An 18,984-nucleotide genomic window follows, 5' to 3' on the forward strand; every position below is an offset into this window, starting at 1 on the left:
TATTACGTTTCACATCAGTTAATGATTATAAATCTTACATAGTAATCTTTTGTAGAATTTTGGTTTTGAGCAACGGTTTGCCATTTGCAAAAGCAAATAAATTAAGCGTGATATAACTAGTGTTCACGGGGTAGATGCCTTGCTGAACTAGGCTACAATTCTGAATTGCATTCAACTCCGATCTGTCTTGAAGCGTGAAGCCTTGTGCTGCTTCTTACGTGTAAAAACTAAAAAGCATACATGATTATTCTTTCCATCAATTGTTTCAGCTTATTTGACGATTCTTTTTCCATCAATTGTTTCAATTCTTTTTCCTTTTTACTTTTTTTTTTCAAAAATCAATTGTGTTCGGTTTGGTTTTTCTCTGGTTTATATCGGTTTTTCTTTCGGTTATTTTGTAAAGAAAATCGGAGTTTCTTTCCTTGTCTATCAACTTGATTCCATCTAGGCTCCAACATCAAATTCTGACATCCAAGTTAATTTTAAGCTCGATCTTTTCCATTAATCAATGTTCACTTTGATTCCCATGGCGCACTTTGATGCCTTGATGCATTGGCCTATTAGGCCTAGTGGAGAATTGGAGACCTCGTTCGCGGGGAAGTGGGTAGGGGTGTTAATCGGTGTGAATGGTGCGGTTTATAGGTGATACCGAACACTAAACCGTTCTATTTATTCGGTTTGGTTCAGATTGGTTTTTCACTTTTTTTTTTCAAAAACCAATTGTGTTCGGTTTGGTTCGGTTTGGTTTTTCTCTGGTTTATATCGGTTTTTATTTCGGTTATTTTCTAAAGAAAATCGGAGTTTCTTTCCTTGTCTATCAACTTGATTCTTAACGAAATAAAAAGAACATGCGGACAGATTTGCAAAATTCTATTTACAAGATATAGTTGCTTCACAAATGCATATAATTGCAAAAAGCCACTAAACAACTTATACCACATTAGTAGGCATGTTGTGGTTCCAATGTCTAAAATTCAAAATATTAAATTTTGACCGTCAGATGTGATCAGCATATTTAAATAAGGCTATGGTAAAAAATTCATCTAATGTTGATAATATTTGGGTCTCGATCGATGTGGTCAACATTAACTTAATTTCATCTAATTAAGTGAATTTGTTCTTACCCCCTCCTTCTTGACTAGTTTTGGTGGATTTTTTCATGCACACACTCTCACATATATGTGATGTAGCAGCTCGTGTAAAATTTTCAAAAATTTTACGTTCCAGGGATAAGGTTACCCATAGGGGATAAAAAGCGTAAAAAGGGTTGACCGTCTCGATCGGGACACAAACGTTATCGAAAATATGTGATTTTTTTACCATAACCATATTTCACAATACGTAACGCATCATGCGGACATATTTGCAAAATTCTATTTATAATATATATAGTTGCTTCACAAATGCATACATTTGCAAAAAGACCACTAAACAAGTTATACCACATTAGTAGACATGTTGTGGTTCCAATGTCTAAAATTCAAAATATTAAATTTTGACCGTCATATGTGATCATCATATTTAAATAAGGATATGGTAAAAAATTCATCTAATGTTGATAATATTTGGGTCTCGATCGATGTGGTCAACATTAACTTAATTTCATCTAATTAAGTGAATTTGTTCTTACCCCCTCCTTCTTGACTAGTTTTGGTGGATTTTTTCATGCACACACTCTCACATATATGTGATGTAGCAGCTCGTGTAAAATTTTCAAAAATTTTACGTTCCAGGGATAAGGCTACCCATAGGGGATAATAAGCGTAAAAAAGGTTGACCGCCTCGATCGGGACACAAACGTTATCGAAAATATGTGATTTTTTTACCATAACCATATTTCACAATACGTAACGCATCATGCGGACATATTTGCAAAATTATATTTATAATATATAGTTACGTCACAAATGCATACATTTGCAAAAAGCCACTAAACAAGTTATACAACATTAGTAGGCATGTTGTGGTTCCAATGTCTAAAATTCAAAATATTAAATTTTGACCGTCAGATGTGATCAGCATATTTAAATAAGGATATGGTAAAAATTCATCTAATGTTGATAATATTTGGGTCTCGATCGATGTGGTCAACATTAACTTAATTTCATCTAATTAAGTGAATTTGTTCTTACCCCCTCCTTCTTGACTAGTTTTGGTAGATTTTTTCATGCACACACTCTCACATATATGTGATGTAACAGCTCGTGTAAAATTTTCAAAAATTTTACGTTCCAGGTATAAGGCTACCCATAGGGGATAATAAGCGTAAAAATGGTTGACCGCCTCGATCGGAACACAAACGTTATCGAAAATATGTGATTTTTTTACAATAATCATATTTCACTATAAGTAACGCATCATGCGGACAGATTTACAAAATTCTATTTATAAGATATAGTTGCTTCACAACTGCATACATTTGCAAAAAGACCACTAAACAAGTTATACCACATTAGTAGACATGTTGTGGTTCCAATATCTAAAATTAAATTATTAAATTTCGACCGTCGGATGTGATCAGCATATATAAATACAGATATGGTAAAAAATTCACCGAATTTTGATAAAGTTTAGGTCTCGATCGATAACATATTTAATTATGTATATTAAATATATCTATAAATAATATAATTTCTTTATAATATATATATATATATATATATTCGGTTTTTCGGTTCGGTTTCGGTTTTCAAACATCCCAAACTAAAACCACACCAAATCTTTCGGTTTGGTGCGTTTTTTTTTTCTTCGATTTTTTTCGGTTATGGTTCGGTTTTTTTTCAGTTTTCAATTAACACCCCTAAAAGTGGGGGAACAATGACGAATACCATTGAATACGTCTGTTTTATAGAAGGAAGAAATTGAAATACAACAAGTTTACCGGATAACATGTAAGTTTACAGAATAACACCTCGCGCCTGGGCGGGGGGATTAGATCTAGTAGTAATTCGTATAGCAAAATTATTGTGGTAACAAACTCTATGTTCAGTAAGCCATGTGTCACCAAAATAATATAAGTTTTATGTTCAATACAATTCGGTCAAGTACATGTAAAAGTGTGACACATTACGTACCTCTGTAATTAATCTGAAAAAATAATTAGATATCAGGATACACTTGCTAATGTACTGGGATAATCGGTTGCCAAAATGAAGGTTGTATGTTCAATTGTTCTTGGTTTCACATTTAATGATTTTTCGTGACTAAAGGGCAGTGAAGAAGCAATCCCTCAACACACACACTTGGTAGCTGTAGTCTTGTTTTAGAATGGTTTGCATTAGTTACAATATATAGGTGTTGCGAAGCTGAGGTACGATTACAACCCATAATTATGTATTACATATAGAGTTTAGGGTAATTAGGGTGGTAGCTGGTTAATTAGCCGTTTAGTTTCAAGTGAAAATTTTAGTAATGGTAGACCAGTCAATTGCCACTCATAATTTACGCACATTAAATACCGAAACGAGCATTTTGGTACTTGAGATATTAAAAATGACTCACTTTATAGACATCACGTTAATTATACCGTTAATTCAAATACTGTCATTCATTGTGAAAGGGTAATTTTGTACTTTTACTCTACCTTATTTATTTAGTGAAAGAAAAAGGCAAGCTTATTCCCCTCTCTCTCTCTCTCTCTCTCTCTCTCTCTCTCTCTCTCTCTCTCTCTCTCTCTCTCTCTCTCTCTCTCTCTCTCTCCCTCTCTCTGCAAGTCTGCAACCGACCACCGTTCTCCTCCATCTTCCAATCTACACACAAAATCTCAAACTTAACCCCACTTTTCTAGTTCTAATTCTCAGCCTCATCTTCACCAATGATTATAACCACAACCCTTACGTCCACCTTGGATGACATGTAAGAACATTCTCCATCTTCCTTGAGAACCAGATCTATGGGAGAAGATTCGTCTATGGTGCAGCGCTGCATCCATACATACCGAATCCAACGGTGAATAGAGAGTGTCTTAAAATGCACGTGGGATCCGTTGGATGTATGAATGGTGGATTAGAGGCGCTGCACGCATACAACGCTGCACCATAGAATTTCCCTATGGGAGATGCCAATTTCTTGTTTACTTCTGCATCTGTCAAATTGTTAGCGTGCAATTATGTATTTTAGACTTTAAATTAATTATTGTATTTTTATTGATTCTATTTGAATTTCATTTTAGAACCCTAGGTCATGTATATCTAAGGGTCGGCAATGGACCGGGCCGGACTTTTACGATTTTTTTCAATTTTTCGGGCCGGGCTTATTAATAAAATCGAGGCCCACGGGCTTTTCCGGGTCGGGCCCATTATTTTATGTGTAATGTATATTTTTTTATTAAAAAATAAAAAATAAAATAAAATATAGTAATTATTTAACTAAATATAGTAAGAAATATTAGAAGTATAATAAAATAATTTAACTAATTAACATATACAACAAATAAATACATATAAAATTATTAATTTTAAAAATGAATGGGCTTTGTACGAGCTTTTGATCGGACTTGAACGGGCCGAGCCTTGGTTTTGAACCTTCGACCTCTACCCGGCCTTATACCCATAGGGCCAGGATTTGATTGAGCTTTGACCGGCTGGGCTACCCAAGGCCACCCACTGGCTTTTAGGCCCACTGGCCAAATGATGACCCTTATGTAGATCTCAACGACTAATTAGCTCATGTAGATCGATACGAACAATGGCCTAAAGAGGGTAGCTAGGCCCCAGAGATTTAAAAGTTGAGGAGCAAGTGCAGGTTAGATTGAGTTGGTTCGGGAAGAGCTGAATTGGTTGTTCGGCTATGTCGATCCATATATACAAAGCCATGAGATTTATTGGTTCATTCCTTAGCTAGGTTTGCTGGGTTGAGAACTTGGGGAGAAAAGAAACGGAAACAATTTTTTTTCTTTTATATTTCTTACCCCATTAATTATTCATATAAAAAAATATAATTAATATATTTAAGGATTGACCTATTCACCCTTTAAATTCTAACGGAAAACACACTAATTAACCGGAGATATTACGACATGTATGTTATCTTATGTCTAGAGTAAAAGTTCATGTATCGTTTTGATTTTTCCGGAACTAAAGTCACCAAAATTTAGAGTGGAGCATAAGTCATGCATTGTTCTTACAATTTTCACTTAGTTTCAAAATACATTTTGGAATAGTGGGTTAATCTAGTATACATCAATGTATGTTATACATCCCACATCCAACGGTTGACAACGGATATTATTTTTTTGACCCCACTCATAAAACAATATCGACCGTCGGATGTGGGATGTATAGCATACATTGATGTATACTAGAATTTTTCCAAAAAGCAAGGTGTCTTGACTTGAAGAGGAAACAGTTTACACAATGATTTGAACACGTGGAACAAGTAAAAAGGTTGCCTGTATATATGCAGTGCAGGTAACTGTTAGCCATCCTATCGATCGACTCCACTTCTAGCCTGTAGTTGTTAGATTACTTGGATTCGAGCTATATATGCGCCTGCTACAAGTATTCCCTAATTTAAAAACTCAATTGGATAAGGGTACTGGCTGGGTCAGGTCGAAGTTTCAATTTACTTTTCTCTTCTGCTTCCGGAAAGATAAACTCTGTTTTGCTATCTATATTTCCATTTACGAACTTCCCATTTCTAGCTCAAAAGGGGAACTCTCAACTAAAGCTTAGATTATTCTTATTTGCGGATCGACCAATCAAATAATGCTGAATCGAATTTCTGTTTTTTCTTCCCTTTGAATTTTGCTGAAAAGTGATCGAGCAAGATATAATATCAATGGAATTATGAACCCAAGATTGTAATCCATTCAACTAATGAATTCGAGGATTACCCAAACAACCTAGAAAGCTATCTGGCTAGTTTGGAGCTAGTGCTTAAGACAATTGAGACCCATATATATGAAAGAAAATTAAGCACCTGAGTACTTGTGTATACAATCGATCACTTCTGCAGTTTAAGTCACAAGGATGTCTCACACTGATTCATAGAGAGATGAAATGAAATAGCAAACACACACATTACAACAGCTTATAAAACCTCAAGAGTGAAGGCAGACACTAGTAGCTAGCTAAGATACACAGTACACTGAAGAACAGTATCAACTCCATCAGTATTTTGCTGATTCACTCCATTCATGGTCTTAACCAAAGCATACCCTTTTGCATTCAAGTACTTCCCCGTCCCTCCCATAACTGCAAGATGAGACTCAGAAGCAGCCATTCTGTGTACCCCAAAGAATGTGAGGCTATCAGCATATCCACCACTCTCAAACATTGCAGTGAAAGCAATGGTCTGGCTGCTCCCATCTATAGAACTTGCGACGTAAAATCCTTGTGCCTTGCCTAACAAGCCAGAGCCAAGCTCGTGGCCTTCAGTGAGCTCATCATCAAAGACGGTGAGTGTGCCGAACATGAGCTTCTGAAGCGACTGCCCTGGTTGGAGTTGGGCCCCGTTCAGAACGGGGAACCCGTTGTTCCCGCCAATGAAGTTGTTGTTATTTTGTCTGAGGTTGTTGTTGATGTTTCCTCCGAGGCCTGTGAAGAAGGGGACGTTGTTATTGTTGATGATCCCATTGTTGTTGCTGTTTTGTGGAATGCCATTGTCGCCTTGGAGAACTGCTCCATTAGGTTTAGCAAAGGGAACTTGGCCATTACCAGCTGGGTTGGTCACAATGCCAGTCACAGCTATGGCTGAAGGGTTAGTCCCACCGATTATATCATGCAGAAAGAATGAAAGATGGCCGGACTCTCCATTGGCCACCGTTGCGCTCGGGCTGGCTGATGTGGCACCGACCACAGGAGGAGGTACGGTGGAAACAGGTACTTGGGTCTGAGGTGTGTCATCTTCCTCATCAAGGACTCTGGCTGAGGTGGTGTGTGTAATTGCAAGAGCTAGAATGAATAGGCATGTTATGGCCTTGAGGAGCAGAGAAGTTGATTTTTGGGTTGCCATGAGGCTTTGGAAGGCAAGAGTACGTGAAGCTAATTCCGATGATGAATATCTTTGAGGAGGTTTAATTTGATGAAAATTAACATGGTATGCTTTGCTTTATATACTATGGTTTCAAGAATCTGTCTAGTTAAAGTGATGAAAATGGAGCAGGTGGACCAGCTTGCAGTTCTGGTATATTGGTGCATTGGTTGGAACTTGGAACTTTGTATAGCAGAATGTGGGTGTCTTCTGAATGTAAACCTAATGAACTCAGACCATATATAAAGTATCATTTAACAATCATAACAGTCTATGTAAAGGTTTATGAATCATGGAACGTTAACTTTTGATGCATCCATGTAGAATAGATCCAAGATAACTCTTGGTATCTATCATATTAGTTATTAGGCTTCTTGAGAATGGTACTAAGATTACGTTGGATCAACTAATCAAGGTTCGGTTCTCATCTGCCAAAAAAAAAAGTCATTGACAGTAGGATTTGGTTTTGGTTGATAGTTGTTAAATTTGGGCTGGATCTAATGTTGCAAAAGAAGGAAGTACGATTTGGTATTCAGCACTAAAGTTAAAAAAAAACAACTAGAATGTCTACTCATATTATATTAATAAAATACTGACAACATGAAACTATAGGTTCAACGGTAACCAAATATATTTCAGTTTCGATATATCTTTACGGAGCATAGGAAATTTGGTTGATAGATGCGCCTCTAGTCACCAAGATTTCGTCTCCTACAAAAACATGGAAATACAAAATATTATTAACAAATGATATTAGTAATTATTAAGTCGAAATCAAAAGAAAATAATATAATATGAATATTTATCTTTGATCAACGAGGCTTGTAACTAACACTTGAATGAATGGATGTTTAAGGTCAATGCGTGTAAACACTATCTTTAAGAGTAGATTTCGCCCCTCAATTATAATGTCTCGGTGTAGCAAGTTTAAGGCGTTTACCCTACAGAGTACAATAACTGTTGATCCTCGTAAGCGTACACTCACAGACTCAGATTCCAGATTTACTTGGTTCTTCCTTTGGCATGATAGGAAAACAACTAAGAGAAATTTAACTATAAAAAATAGAATGTGTTTATTGTGTGTATGTATATATTGAAATGAAAGAGATGTCAAGATTATATAGAAGTGGAAGTTTGAGTTTGTAACTCATAAAGATAAAAGAGAAGTTACAATGAAATAAATAATTTGTAACCACTATAACCCCCACATAAATATTATGAACATGATAAATATATATAAATAAGAGTAATGATTAGCTTTTGTAACACCCACGAAATACTTTAGGAATAAAACGGATGTGCAACTTCAGAATTTAAGGTTACTCAAAATAATATTTGTATTTTGAAATTCAAGAAAAATTCCAATAATCCTCCACAATTTCAAAATACAAATATAATAGTGTTTCAGGATAAAATAATTCTGTATTATTGAATGATATGGGGGCTTATATATGGGCATTACAAAACCACAATCCCGTAGGATTCAGAGTCCTAATCTATTACGGAGATGTTATATATCTCATAACAGGAAACCTATTTAGGCTAAGACACACATAAGGGTAGAATAATAATTCTCCCGGAATACTCTCCCTTGTGTCGCTTGCCTAGGTTGCATGGTGCACAGATCGTTACTTCGGTAAAAACCTTGTCAAGTAAAATAAAAACCTCTTGGGTAAAAACAAAAGCTTGATCGAAGGGAAAAAGAGCACAACGCACCGTCTACATTTGATAGGATCATGTGAGGTAGACTCCACCTGAAGTCTACGAAACAACTCCCCCTGATTAGTGCCATAATCATGGAGTACAAAGAACAACGTATACAACGTTCATTACATGCTTCTCAAATGTAGTTTAGGGCTAATGATTAACCATTAATCTAGCCACACATCTTTAGATCATACATGCTATACTTAGCCAAACTTAGATGTTAGGAAACAAGATTGCATAACAACTCAAAACAAGAGTTTGCAATGAAAATCAGATTCTCGGATAGAATGATCTTAACTCACTTAAACGGCCATAACTTCTTCGTCAAAATAGGTATCAGCGAATGTTCTGGAAAGTAGAAACCCGTGGCTTTCCAATTACATAAAGCTCACAACCTAATCCGATCGGAGCAGTTCACAATGCTCTGTCGAAGTTGACTGACTTGCAAATTTCCGGACAGAACTGTCCTACTTTGCTAAAACGGCCATAACTCACTCAATATGATAGCTATAAACAAATGGTCAGTATCCCTGGAAAGTAGACATATAGACCTTTCCAACGGTACTAATTTTACCATATTTCATCGAGCGAGCTGTCTTGTAGGTCTCATTGAAGTTGACCTACGAAACTGGACATATTCTGATTTGTCACATTCAATGTGTCTTTCGCAAAAATAATGGGGGAATAGTGATAGGAGCACAAAGTGTGACATTCTTAATGTGATTATGCCCTATTCTTACTCTTTGTTACCTCTTATTTAGTATGTTTTAGTTTCTTTTGTATGAATAAGTGTCTAGGTAGAGCTTATATCAATTATGAATGAATTGATGATCAAATCGTGCTAAGTGTTAAGAATCCTTGTTGAGATATGCTTCATTGTTCGAGTAGGATTCATCCTTGTGTATTTCTTTGTTTCTAACATACTTATTCTTATTAGGAAATACAAATCCATGTTGGAGAAGGAAAGCAATCCTAGTTCCACAAGGAAAGAGAAGAAAATACACTTAAAAGCCCAATCCATTCAAGAATCAAAATGCTGTCAATATTCGTAGTCCATCTTCGACGGTCTCCCCTGGATAGCTCCGATCGAGTTAGAAGACCTACTTTATATGGAAATAAAGGTATTTGAGTCTAGTTTCTGTAAGATTTGGAATCAAATCAATATCTTATTCCTACAGAGAGATATGACTGAATCATTGATCGGAGGTCCAGTGAACTCGGCGGAATTATCTCAGCCATTGATTTGCTTTTGATCCAAGGGCTATGAGGGAAACTTGGGACTTTGTTCCTCCTGCAAATAGAGCACAAATATATATCAGAATGTCCATAAATCCCAGCACCAAAGAATGTCAAAGAAGGCATGCAGCAAATTTAATGAGGAGAGGTAAGAAAAATCAAACATGGCTGCAACAATTAAGACTTTTGCTGCCTCCCTAATTCAAAGGAAGAAATTTGTGCAAAAGAAATCAGCAATAAAGGAGGAAGAAGATATGTAATTAATGCAAAAGATATGCAATCCTTATAGAAATCAGAATTCTGCAGTGCAGATCATCCATCTTTGACGGGCTCCCCTGGACAGCTCAAAATGATTGAGAAAATGTACCTTATATGGATGAAAAGCCACGGACGTCTAGTTGAAATTGCCAGTTGGAATCATCTCAATATCTATTTTCTAGAGAAAGTTATGGCCACAACAAGGGACAAAGGTCAAATCTGCCGAATCTAGGAAACCTCAACCAATTTGGTTTCAACTTTGTGGACTTTGTGGCCATCCTCCCTTGGGTTTCTTCCTCTATATATAGCACCTCAATTCCACAGAAACATATCATCAACCTTGTGCACATACTAGCCAAAGCTCTACCAAATTTCATACTCACCCATCCAAGAAATCCTAAAACCGATTCCACCATTCTCCACCAATCCTTAGCCTTCAAGCACGCTTGTGAAGAGGTTTCATCCCCTTGGAAAGCCACGGCTACACCTTGTGAGATCGCTTGATTGATAAAGTGTAACCATGATTCTCTCTATGTTTATTTCGGTTTTTGGTTTTTCTTGTTCTTGGTTGTGTATGTGTTTTGGTCATTGTAAACTTGTTTCAATTTTGTCTATAAGATAGTTACTTGTTTCAAATTATATAAAGTTTCGATTTTAGGTTTGTAGTTCTATGATTTTAGTTTATGCCGTGACATGTCTTTGTGTGATTTCGAGAGTATCTATGTGTTATGTATACGCTTGTAGCGTGATATTTAGGTTCTTGGATTTATGACTTATGCTATGAACATGTTTATCTTTTCTATGTGATTTTCGAAATTGCATGATTGGGGGTTAAGTAGGTGACATGCTTAATGAATTCAATATGCATGGCTTTGAAGTTGCATCGTAGGATAAGTATGTTAGATTTCGATTAAGACCGCTTGGAATGAATCGAATGTGTTAAGTGTCTATGTGTTTAGGTTACTGCTTAGGACCCTAATTGCATGATCCAACCTTAGTTATTCATGATAGTGTCTCTGCAAGACTGTTAAAGGAGGACTAGAATCTAATTTTCGTTAGCTTTGTATGATTTGTTTTGGTAATGTATTATGTGTTGGTTGGTTGATCACATGTATATATTAGTTTAGGTTTATTTTATGTTTAATCCGAAATATATCCCAAAATCCTCAAAGTCTTATGAATTCGTTGTTAAATTTTTGTGATTCTATGCCCTGGTTGGATCCCCGGTTTGTGAACGATACCCTCTTACTTTATACTACTAACGATGCTTACAGGGTTAATATTGATCTCGAGTAATCGAACCGATCAAATGGCGCCGTTGCCGGGGATCCATCATTATGGATCCCAATCTTTTAATTTCAAATTCACTGTTCATATTGTAAATTTGTATATTTTTTTTTCTTACTTTGTTCTAATATATACTAATTTTATCTTAGGTTGTTATTTTTTATGATTAATGAATGATTGTTGTAGGTTGTAAATCGAACGGAATAGGTAAAGTCCCTTTTGTTAATATTAGCCTCAACCCCTCATGTTTTCTTCCAAAGTTTTTGCATGAGGTTGAGGGCGGCTTTTATTAACACTTGGAGAATTGTCTAACACCCAAGTTTAAGTCCAGCTGAGTAAGAGGCATGCTCTTTTATTACCCTGGTGCATGGGACCAAAATTGGATCTCAGAGAACTATTGACTGACATACATCTCAGTGATGGAGTCGATAGGGAGTTCGCTCTCCGTAGTTCAACAAATAAGTCCTACCATGTTCACTATCTCTAATTGAGCTATACGGTCTTCTGAAACAAAGACTTGATCTTGTGTCTAGACATTCATACTTAGGCCGGACGTCCACCTCGGTTTACAAGTTAGAATCAGTCGTTCATTCAATCATTGAAATAGCAAAAAGAACTTGTGAATTGTGTGAACTTTGTAAACTTAAAGAACTAACTTGTGAATCCTTATCTTATTTGGTTGTAACATATAATAATTATAATTGTGTGTACTTTCTTAGGTTTTTAAGTTGAGAAATTAAAACGAACTTAAACATAAGATTTGACAATTTGTTGGATTAGTTGTTAAGCTAGTTTTTTTCCCTTAACATGTGCTTATTATAATTTAATGACTTTTGACATGTGTGTGACTTGTATATATCAATGACTTCCTAATTGTTATTCTCTAACTTTTGCATTGCATCTTCATTATTTATTCTAATTGCATTCATTTTGCATCTCATTCATGTGGCATTTTAAATTCCACGGAATATCATATGGCTAGAGGAACATAGTCTCTTAAGGACCTCACGTCCTATGTTATGTTTGGTAAGTTCTCACTTTCACTAATGATTTTAATTGAGATTCTACAGGTTTATAGTGAAGTGACCAACAATGAGCTCGAGAATATACTACAAGGTTGGACACCAAAATGGCAGAGGAGAAACCCCATAATGTGTCACCTACAAAATGATTGAAAGGAAAACTCGGTCTAAACTATTAGACTTTAAACTTAAGCGCTTGTTGGGAGGCAACCCAATTTGTTTTCTTTTCTATTTATTGAAATTTTTTTTTTCTTTTTGATGTGTTTTGTGTTTGTGTCAATTAGTTTTCGAGAAAACGTGAAGAAGATCCAAAAATTTTCGTTCAACAGAATCTGGCAGAAACAGTCCGTCGACTTCGGCAGACTGTATCTCCTAGCTCAAAGGGAGTTGGAATATGTACTTTATATGGAAACAAAGGTATTTGAGTCTAGTTTCTGTATCTTTTTACAGAACTAGATTTAGAGGTCAACATCACTCCCAGTTGCAATTGGAAGGCAGCAAGGTCGTGTCAGAAATTCAGAACGCGTGCAGTTACAGTCCGGAAACGGAAAAATAGGGAGCACTTCCGGCCTAACTGGGCAGTCGTGCCATATATGGATTGAAAGCTGGTTGTGTTATCTTCAACTTTCATTCAGGCCACTTGTCCATTCCGGCTGTTTAAGTCAACGGAAATCAGGTACAAAGAGGTAAAGGTCATTCCAGTTTTTTATTTTATGAACCTGTTTTACGTGACAAATTTGCAGGGGCATAACTTTCTCCTCATTTGGAGTTAGCAAACGTACTTTATATGCTTGGAAAGCTAGAATATCAGCTTTCAATTCCCACTGTTGTCTTACTGTTCGGAGATTATTTTCAAACGTTATGAAGCATGGAATGCAAGCTGTTGGACCGCGCCATGGGGGAGCATTTCTCATCTTTTTCTCATGTTTTTATTTTTGTGTCTTTGTTTGCTTCCACTATGCTTTTGTCTTTCATTGCATTATTTATTTTGACATTCATTGAAGACAATGCATGATTCGAGTGTGGGGGAAGGTTTACATGTTAGAGTCATAAAAAAAAATTTGTTGGTATTTTTTGTTTTGTTTTGTTTTGAGTCTTAGGTATGCCTTTAACTGTCTAGGATGAGTTGATCTTTGAATTATTGGTTGAAAGATGATCACAAGATTGGAAATTGAACTTAATTGCTATTTGATGGTTAATCAATGTGTAGATTTTATACGAACATGTAGTAGATGAGGATTTTGAAACTTAGGTACAAAATGAGCATGTTCCCTACTTGTTTGAATTCATGTAACCTATGTGAGTTTCGAGCCATATATGTGCCTTTCTTTGGAGATTTTAATCTATCATTTCTTGGCTATATGACCTCATTACATCTATTTTGATCAATTCATATGCCATAGAATTGCAATGAACTAGAGAATGCTAGAACTTACTTTGTGAAACTTTCGAAACTTTTATCATAATATACTCTGATTTTGAAAATGATTGTCGGATCTTTTTAGGATTCCACCACTTAAACGAAAAAGCCGTATGCCTTATTTGAGCCCTGCTTGGGACACCTTAATATAAACCCCTTTGAGCCTATGTTAAGCCTTTTATTTCATTACCAACATGTTAATATCCTTGCTTAGTATAGTTGTATCTCTACCCTTCTCTTTAAGACTTGGCCGAGCCGATTGTTGGATGTTAATATGGACTGATGATTCGATTCAAGTGTGGGGTTGTGCTATGTATGTATTTTTTCCGTATGAAAAAGGGTGAAAAGAATGAAAAAAAATAGAAAGGTGTCGTGAGAAGAAAAAGCAAAAAATACATGAACACGACTTGAAAGAAAAAAAATATATATATATACAAAGAAGTTACGGCATAGCTATGTTTGATGTGAATTTGGAGTTGTGATATATTTGTTGAAGGCTCAATAATGTTGTACTTTAGCCTTTGTTCGTTTTCACAACGTTTAGAGTGAAGAATGAGCCAACATGATAAAATTGGCTCTTGTTTTATGGAGTATGGCGACATAAGGTGGATGATTATTGCTCTGCTAAGTCTTGAGGATGACCTTTGTGATTCCTTTTACCTAAATAAATCATATCCTTACCGAGCCTAAGCCTACCTTTTATAAAGATCCGCATGATTCTTAAAATGAGTAGCTCTTGATCTGTGGAGTTTGTTTCATGAGTAAGCATATGGTTAGGGTTCATTTGTGCATATGATTGGTATCTTTCATGAGGTTTTCGAATTCACTATGTGTTTATAACTCTTATGTGTGAAAAGCTTTTAAGCATATGCCATGTTCTTGAGAGAAAATATTTGGAGTGCATATCCCTTGTGAGTTGAATTTGAACTTGTTTTGAACATGTTGAGCTTACAATCACCTATGTTTCTGCCATGTCTTACTTGTTATGCGAGATCTCATGTTTATTAACCATTGAATTCATTCTATCTATTTCGATTAAGTGTTATTCTTGATGCTATGAGTTTGAAGATCGTTGAGACAAAATGTTGAAGGCATTATAGTTGAGTCATTAGTTTAGTTGTTTTGATTTTTGTTTTATGTTTTTGTTTCCCTTTTCTATTATTTGCTAAGGGACTAGCAAAGCTTAAGTGTGGGGTTGTTGATAGGAGCACAAAGTGTGACATTCTTAATGTGATTATGCCCTATTCTTACTCTTTGTTACCTCTTATTTAGTATGTTTTAGTTTCTTTTGTATGAATAAGTGTCTAGGTAGAGCTTATATCAATTATGAATGAATTGATGATCAAATCGTGCTAAGTGTTAAGAATCCTTGTTGAGATATGCTTCATTGTTCGAGTAGGATTCATCCTTGTGTATTTCTTTGTTTCTAACATACTTATTCTTATTAGGAAATACAAATCCATGTTGGAGAAGGAAAGCAATCCTAGTTCCACAAGGAAAGAGAAGAAAATACACTTAAAAGCCCAATCCATTCAAGAATCAAAATGCTGTCAATATTCGTAGTCCATCTTCGACGGGCTCCCCTGGATAGCTCCGATCGAGTTAGAAGACCTACTTTATATGGAAATAAAGGTATTTGAGTCTAGTTTCTGTAGGATTTGGAATCAAATCAATATCTTATTCCTACAGAGAGATATGACTGAATCATTGATCGGAGGTCCAGTGAACTCGGCGGAATTATCTCAGCCATTGATTTGCTTTTGATCCAAGGGCTATGAGGGAAACTTGGGACTTTGTTCCTCCTGCAAATAGAGCACAAATATATATCAGAATGTCCATAAATCCCAGCACCAAAGAATGTCAAAGAAGGCATGCAGCAAATTTATTGAGGAGAGGTAAGAAAAATCAAACATGGCTGCAACAATTAAGACTTTTGCTGCCTCCCTAATTCAAAGGAAGAAATTTGTGCAAAAGAAATCAGCAATAAAGGAGGAAGAAGATATGTAATTAATGCAAAAGATATGCAATCCTTATAGAAATCAGAATTCTGCAGTGCAGATCATCCATCTTTGACGGGCTCCCCTGGACAGCTCAAAATGATTGAGAAAATGTACCTTATATGGATGAAAAGCCACGGACGTCTAGTTGAAATTGCCAGTTGGAATCATCTCAATATCTATTTTCTAGAGAAAGTTATGGCCACAACAAGGGACAAAGGTCAAATCTGCCGAATCTAGGAAACCTCAACCAATTTGGTTTCAACTTTGTGGACTTTGTGGCCATCCTCCCTTGGGTTTCTTCCTCTATATATAGCACCTCAATTCCACAGAAACATATCATCAACCTTGTGCACATACTAGCCAAAGCTCTACCAAATTTCATACTCACCCATCCAAGAAATCCTAAAACCGATTCCACCATTCTCCACCAATCCTTAGCCTTCAAGCACGCTTGTGAAGAGGTTTCATCCCCTTGGAAAGCCACGGCTACACCTTGTGAGATCGCTTGATTGATAAAGTGTAACCATGATTCTCTCTATGTTTATTTCGGTTTTTGGTTTTTCTTGTTCTTGGTTGTGTATGTGTTTTGGTCATTGTAAACTTGTTTCAATTTTGTCTATAAGATAGTTACTTGTTTCAAATTATATAAAGTTTCGATTTTAGGTTTGTAGTTCTATGATTTTAGTTTATGCCGTGACATGTCTTTGTGTGATTTCGAGAGTATCTATGTGTTATGTATACGCTTGTAGCGTGATATTTAGGTTCTTGGATTTATGACTTATGCTATGAACATGTTTATCTTTTCTATGTGATTTTCGAAATTGCATGATTGGGGGTTAAGTAGGTGACATGCTTAATGAATTCAATATGCATGGCTTTGAAGTTGCATCGTAGGATAAGTATGTTAGATTTCGATTAAGACCGCTTGGAATGAATCGAATGTGTTAAGTGTCTATGTGTTTAGGTTACTGCTTAGGACCCTAATTGCATGATCCAACCTTAGTTATTCATGATAGTGTCTCTGCAAGACTGTTAAAGGAGGACTAGAATCTAATTTTCGTTAGCTTTGTATGATTTGTTTTGGTAATGTATTATGTGTTGGTTGGTTGATCACATGTATATATTAGTTTAGGTTTATTTTATGTTTAATCCGAAATATATCCCAAAATCCTCAAAGTCTTATGAATTCGTTGTTAAATTTTTGTGATTCTATGCCCTGGTTGGATCCCCGGTTTGTGAACGATACCCTCTTACTTTATACTACTAACGATGCTTACAGGGTTAATATTGATCTCGAGTAATCGAACCGATCAAATAGACCAATGAAAGACTTATTTTGGTCCGAAGCGGAACCGTACGCATCCTCTACGCTACCAGTGTCGACTACTACACCAAGTCGTACGTTGATGTTGCTGGAGCTGCTGGCGGCGTTGGTGTGGATAGGATTTGTGTTGGTTCACTAAGTGTAGAACTAAACCCATGTCAAAGAAGTAATGCAAGTCCAATGACGATGCATAGGCGCATAGGTAATCACGTCATAATGAAAGCAATAGTGTCCCAACAACACTTACATATATGAATCTATAGCTCATTGAATCTCTTCATCATCTATACTTAGACGGAATAGAGAATCAAGAATCAGCTTTCATATGAACACATATGGGTATGAGTTTTTGCAACCGATTGTACTACGTTCTCTCGAACATCGCAATCTGATTACATAAGCTCTCCGTGGTCTGAAGCCATTTAAAGTCCCTTGGGCACTCTTATATCTGCGTCAAGATCCCTTTACAGATATTTTATGACCATTATCATATGCTACAAATCAGTTTTCATGGACACTACTACTGATCAAGTAGCGGAAAGCAATTATGTCCATAACGAGAGAATATAACTCATCGTAGTCAATACTAGGATAATGAGACAATTTTTGTGCCATAAGTCCTGCATGTATCGCATGACTTCATCTTTCTCATTACACTTACGAACAACGATCAACATAACAAGTCTAGTTCAGCCTGTATTGATTCTTTCCACTTCGGTCAAGTTGCTCATTGTTGATACTTTACAACAAAATAAGAGCATAAACGAATACATCATCAATCATGGGAGATCAATCCATTAAACACACGCGCATGCTGTATACGATCAATTTGTGAGATTTCTATTCTTCTCTAACATCAACAAAAGGAGTCTCTAGCGTCCCACATAAACTTAGTTGATACACATGTTAAGGGAATATCTCTTGATGATGGGCGAAATAGTTGTGCCTACGCACTTCGCTTCTTTCTGGTTTTGATTCCAGAGAATAATGGTCTCCCCCTCATCTAGATAGGAGCCAAGACCGAAGCTATGACCCTTACTAGTCCATCTTTGCGTTTGCCGCCTTGTTTTGTGGTGCAATACCACGGGCGCCGACAACACCACAGCGTACGATGGTGCCATCGCCGGCTTCCTTCCCACTGTCAGGGATGGTGCCAACGGTGCTAGGACCAGGTCATATGAAATTCTCCCATATTCTGAGAGTTCCAACCTTACTAGCACATCACAACATTTATGTGCGATCTCGTCACTTTCGTAATATCGGTAAAGTCATTGAGCATCGAATCTTTGACTTTCAGGAGGTCGATAATGCGTTGCACATTTGCTCATTTTGAGTAGTGCGGGATCTTAATGAGACATAGTGCCACACCACGTCAATTCCTGGCGTTAAAATCGGAATGAGAGCATTCCATATCTCCCCCTAACGACGGGAAGTATGTCTCAGCAAAGTGACAGTCTGCTAAAATCGCAGGATAGAGATCAACGGTTGTAGATTGGAAATAGCGAACAAGTGTTGGTGATTCATAAATCATAACCAACCAGAATACTTAATCGTTTCGAGTAGACCCATTGAGATAACTACAATAGAGGCACATAAACAACTTTAACCAAATAGGCGTTTAATGAAAAGAATGTTGGGATCGTATCCAGTAATCATCTGGTACGCACTAAACGCTTGGCAAGTTGTGGGTCTAAAACGAATAAGTGTCGCTGCATGCAACATCATTACATATATCCATGCAAAAATCGGCAGGTTAGT

General features: G+C 36.4%; 1 protein-coding gene across 1 annotated transcript; it reads right to left on the reverse strand.

Moving 5' to 3' along the window:
- Positions 1-5,897: 5,897 nt before the first annotated feature.
- Positions 5,898-6,954, reverse strand: LOC126786017 (dirigent protein 25-like). The gene has a single exon (XM_050511717.1). It carries the CDS (start codon positions 6,952-6,954, stop codon positions 6,067-6,069), a length of 888 nt encoding a protein of 295 aa, XP_050367674.1. The 3' UTR covers positions 5,898-6,066.
- Positions 6,955-18,984: the final 12,030 nt, after the last annotated feature.

The sequence above is a fragment of the Argentina anserina genome, chromosome 3 (genome assembly GCF_933775445.1).
Source record: "Argentina anserina chromosome 3, drPotAnse1.1, whole genome shotgun sequence".
NCBI lineage: Eukaryota > Viridiplantae > Streptophyta > Magnoliopsida > Rosales > Rosaceae > Argentina > Argentina anserina.

Bases quoted from the DNA above. Each gene is read 5' to 3' on its own strand.
- LOC126786017 (XM_050511717.1), bottom strand. From the start codon at position 6,954: ATGGCAACCCAAAAATCAACTTCTCTGCTCCTCAAGGCCATAACATGC.